At 58.9% G+C, this 4,553-nt stretch overlaps 2 protein-coding genes and 1 long non-coding RNA gene across 3 annotated transcripts in view; 1 reads left to right on the top strand and 2 right to left on the bottom strand.

The window, feature by feature from the left end:
* LOC102381677 (17-beta-hydroxysteroid dehydrogenase type 6-like) overlaps nucleotides 1-174 on the bottom strand; it is a 2,307-nt gene extending 2,133 nt beyond the window's left edge. Inside the window, exon 1 of the mRNA XM_025191358.1 lies at nucleotides 7-174. Coding sequence (XP_025047143.1) covers nucleotides 7-174 — 168 coding nt within the window. The remainder of the gene's footprint in view (nucleotides 1-6) is intronic.
* The window catches only part of LOC112547922, a 10,086-nt gene continuing 5,584 nt past the window's right edge, over nucleotides 52-4,553 (top strand). Inside the window, exons 1-4 of the long non-coding RNA XR_003091713.1 lie at nucleotides 52-162; nucleotides 272-725; nucleotides 1,310-1,474; nucleotides 2,307-2,467. This is a non-coding gene — a long non-coding RNA (uncharacterized LOC112547922). The remainder of the gene's footprint in view (nucleotides 163-271; nucleotides 726-1,309; nucleotides 1,475-2,306; nucleotides 2,468-4,553) is intronic.
* Nucleotides 2,465-4,553, bottom strand: part of LOC102371169 (17-beta-hydroxysteroid dehydrogenase type 6-like) — an 8,718-nt gene continuing 6,629 nt past the window's right edge. Inside the window, exons 2-4 of the mRNA XM_006035227.3 lie at nucleotides 3,436-3,694; nucleotides 3,106-3,269; nucleotides 2,465-2,934 (exon numbers count right to left, since the gene is read on the bottom strand). Of these exons, the coding sequence (XP_006035289.1) occupies nucleotides 2,714-2,934; nucleotides 3,106-3,269; nucleotides 3,436-3,694 (644 nt within the window). The 3' untranslated portion in view covers nucleotides 2,465-2,713. The remainder of the gene's footprint in view (nucleotides 2,935-3,105; nucleotides 3,270-3,435; nucleotides 3,695-4,553) is intronic.

Here is a 4,553-nt window from a genome sequence, read left to right as displayed (position 1 = left end):
GCCCACCCCCCGCAGCCCCCGCCCGTCCAGCTGCTTGGCCAGCAGGTGCCCGAAGCCGGAGTCGCAGCCCGTGATGAAGACGTGTTTGTCCGGGAGGTTCCCGACCACCTGCCGCTCCCGGTACCATAGGCACAGGATGTATAGCACCAGCAGGGCCGCCAGGTACAGCCACATTGTTACAAATCCCTTTTGCCTGCAACTGGAATAATCCCGGATTTTCTCAGTGACGGTCCCAGTCTTATCGCCCTTCATCTGATCTCCCCCATTCCAGGCTTCTGGGTCGTGCAGCCCCTGGAAAGCAATGACCCCCGCTCTGGGGTGAGTCACAGACGCCGGAGGAGAAGAACTGTTCGGAAGAACACCTGGTTCTGCCCAGAGTTGCCGCCTTGCCAGATGTTGTTTCTTGAACAAGAGGCCTCTCCTTCTCCAAGACGTTCTGCGTGGACAGAGGAGCTGTTTCGGCAGGCTCTGAGGAGGGTCACCTGGGAGCAGGTCGCAAGGCGTCTACCACCGCTTACCGCCTTCTCCCGGCTGCGATTCTATGTCCAGGCAAACCCTGCTAGCACCCTCCCAGCATGGAGATGGGCACCCACGTGCACCCGTGGGCTCCTCAGGGCTTTGGCTGAGTGAAGCCGAGGGACAAGACCGGGTCCTGGTTCCTGGGAGGACCTGAAGGGACCCCGTGCTCGCGAGCAGACCAAAGCTTCCCACCTGCCCCCACCAAGGTACAACAGACGCCTGAGCTGAAGTTGTGTTTGCTTAGAGAAGTGGAGCCTCCTTTACCTGTGCTCTATAAAGGAATAGTGCACACACACACATGAATACACACATGTGTGCTTGCACACACAGATCACCAAGGAACTGACCTCTTTACATCAGTGTTCGTGGCAGGATGAGGTGGGAGCTGGGTGAGTGCAATGCCCCTGCGCAGCCCGGCTCAGGCGGTTCCTTACTTTGGCAGTCTGTGTCCCAGCCCTGGAGACCCCTGGCAGGGCTCCTGTTCCCAGGCACTTGGCAGACTAACTGAAAGGGGAAATCCTACCTGCACACGGGTCTCTGCACCCTTTTACTCAGGTCCTGTCCCGTGGATCATCCTGGTCGGGGCTGCGATGACTAGTAAAGCATGAACAAGTGCCCCAGGTCAGGAGGGAATGGAGATGGTGGAGGGAGGAGCTGAAACAACTGCCAGGAAGACATGTAAATGTGTGTCTTGGTGTCAACATTTGTGCCTGAGGAGGGAGGCGGATCGCAGGTGTCCTCCTGCGTTCTCCTTTCCTTGCACCTTTGCTCTGGTTGTTTATCTCTGCAGCAAGGAGGAAAAGCCAGGAGATGTCTAGACCTCTCACTCGTCCTCCTGACCCCAGCAGATGGGAGAGACTTGCTTTGTGTGGCCTTTGCTGAACCAAGGAGCGGAGAGGGGCAAAGGCACCAGAACCAGCGCAGCCCGGCTCATTCCCACCTGGTGGGAGCAGGAGTAAGTGCAGATATAACCCTGGGGGGAAGCTAGCCCTCTTCCCCATCCCCGGTATGGAGGGGGCGCCATGGGTCAGAGAAGGCGCTGACTGCAATGAGGGGGATAAGGCAAAATGCCGTGTTAATTAAAACTACAAACACATTAAAGACATCACATACATACACACACACACACACACACACACACACGCTCACAATCCCCCTGCAGATGTTATAGTTGCCAAAGTCCATTGCTCACTGCTACACTTAGGTGGCCAGCCTAGCCAGCATGAGAGATTAGGAACGGGGCGTACAGACGCATCTGTGTCCCAGTGAAGTTTTTGCAGAGTGTCTCCCACTTCTTGCTGCTAAGTCTCTCTCCTTTATAGGGGTTATCAGGTTGGTGTTGGGTGTCTGGTCCACCTTTCCTGACTAAAGTACAATAGCAAGTTTAATATATAAGAGCAAACTTAAAATTGCTAACTAAAAATCCCTACATAGGGAGGGCCTGATCTGCCCTCAGCCCTGGAGGACAAACTTCACTGAACGTTGTCTCCCGAAGTGCCTGTGGCTGCCAGCTCCAGACAGCTGCCCCTCCATGGGCGTCCCAGATCAGCCTGGGCACATCCTGGGAAAACGCCCAGTGGGGAACCTGAGGAAGGGGGTTTCATTGCCTGTGGATCAGGGTGTCCCTACAGCTCATCACTACCTGCACTGGGAGGGAAAGCGGCCTGGCCTAACCAGTCTGTGCATGCAGTCGCCCAGAGAACATGAACCCCCGCCCTCCAGTGCCCCCATAGAGTCCCCAAGCTTCGGTTTTTCACCTGCCACCTTTATTTCTTTGTTACACCCAGAACAGCGTCTGCCCCATCCCTGCATCATGGAAGCGTCGCCCCAGCTTCTCTTGCCCTTCGCTGGAACACCAGTCACCAAGCAAGGCCACTGCGTGGAGCCAAGTCTGGGGGCAAGTGTCCAGCCCGCCTGGCTCTTCCAACACCCCCTTCTTCTGGCAAAGGTGTGTAACAGCAAAAGACAAGGACCCACACAACTCCCTCCCCACCACCCCACCTTGTGAAGCTCCCATGTCCCGTGCTCAGAGGTGTGAGCTGCTGCTGCCCATGGCCCCTTGCAAAGCGCAGCCCAGCAGTGTTTGGATTTCAGGTAAAGAGCGGGTGCACCTCCCACAAGTAGTGCTGGGACACCCCGATAGCACCCAGGGCATCTCCCCTGCACAGCTCCTAGCTCCTGGGGACCTCGCTGCCTAAATGCCCTGGGCAGGCTTGGGCTGGTAGCAGGTCAGCACAAAGTCTGCCCACGAGGTCGGCAGGTAGCTGAGTGGGAGATAGAAGAGCTTGGCGTCCCAGCCGCAGGAGTAGCGGGTGCGGGGGTGCTGGGCCGTCAGCGCGTGCTCCATGGCGTCGGTGACCAGGCGGAGGTTGTCACTAGGTAAGATGCGGATGAGCTTTCTGGTGGTCTCAAAGTCTGTGCAGATAAAAAATCTGTCTGTGAGCAGCCCAGCTGGGCTGGGCTGTGGGAACAAGCAGCACAAGGCACAGGGGAGCCCTAGGGATAATCTTGGCACCATCGCAGCACCGGGGACCAGTGCTGGACCCTCCTCACACCCCGGCCCAGGGACCTGCCACTCGGACTCACAGCGGTTAAAGTACTGCTCCCCGTAGGCCTCCTTGACCTCGGCAGGGGCAGAGCTCCACACTTGCTCCAGGCTGCTCAGGACGTCCTGGGAGGTTGACATGGGTGTTCGGAAGCCGCCTGGCTCGATGATGGAGACCTTGACCCCGAAATTGCGGAGCTCGCGCCTGAAATGGAACCGGCAGAGTGAACACGGGTTGAACCATGTTCCCGCCACAGCCTTTGCCAGCACAAGCATGGCTGGTGCGTCCTTGTGAGGAGGCTGAGGAGAGTTAGCTGGGCCAGGCGGTACCCAGGAGAGGACCCAGGCCAGGGGGGCTTCAGCCTGCATACCTCAGGCTGTCGGAGAAGGCCTCCACGCCGTACTTAGAGATGCAGTAGCCCCCTGCATTTACAGACAACCTGCCTCCTATGCTGGTCACGTTGACAACGCGGCCCCGGGCTCTGCGCACCAGGGGCAGCAGGCTCAGCGTCACCTCGATCAGCCCCACCAGGTTCACATCCAGCACCCTGACGAAGTCAGCCTTGCTCAGCCACTCGTTGTGGCAAACGCATCCAAAGACCCCCGCGTTGTTCACCAGACCCCAGAGCCCTGGAGAGAGGAGACCATGAGAGCGCTGGGTCAGCTTCTTACCTGGCCGCATCCAGCTCCCAGAGCTGGAGCTCCATGGCTCAGCCCTTGCCCTGTACCTCCCCTGCGCACTCTGGTGGGACCAGCAAAGCCCTCCTGCCCTAAATGCATTTTGGCAAAAGTCCGGGTTTGACTCAAGAGAAGATTTCCTTCCCCGGCAGGACTGTCCTGGGCAGAGGGAGCTCAGTGCCAACCTCTCCTGTTCTGCAGCCCGAGCCTCTGCTGGAGCTGACAAGGGGCCAGGGAAGGGCAGGCAGGGGATGGGGCATGGAGAGGGTCCACAGGCAGCGACCATGAGCCGAGGGGGATGTGAGAGAGGCTGCAAGACACCAGATGGGCCAGGGGAGGTCACTGGGGATCTGCTCTTTACCATCTTGAGCACTCCATGGGGATGAGTGGGGCAGTCAGGGCGGCAGCCCACTGTGAGGGTCCCGTGGGCTTTGGGGATAGGCCACAGTGAGGCAGACAGGCAGGGAGCAGAGTATTTTGAAGAGTCCCGAGTAAATACGGCATCTCTCTCCACCTGCCCCCTCCTTTACGGTCTGCCTTTGCCCCTGGCGAGACCAGAGTCGGCTGCGGGAACCTCTGGGCAGTGCCATGTGGGTGTCCTATGCTCTTATGTTCAAGGAGGCACTGGGCAGGGAGTCGGGATCAGGGTTTGGCTGCACAGGGACCAACCCAGAATCATCCCACCACAGAGCAGAGGGAGCACCAGGCCTCACCTCGGTCCCCCACCTGCCCCTTCACCCAGGCGGTGGCTGCGGCGATGCTGTCAGAGCAGGTGACATCCAGGATCACCGGCTGCAGCCTCCCCCACGGC

Source organism: Alligator sinensis, unplaced genomic scaffold, assembly GCF_000455745.1.
Source record: "Alligator sinensis unplaced genomic scaffold, ASM45574v1 scaffold1065_1, whole genome shotgun sequence".
In the NCBI taxonomy this organism is placed as follows: Eukaryota; Metazoa; Chordata; order Crocodylia; family Alligatoridae; genus Alligator; species Alligator sinensis.
This window is presented reverse-complemented; position numbering and strand designations above follow the sequence as displayed.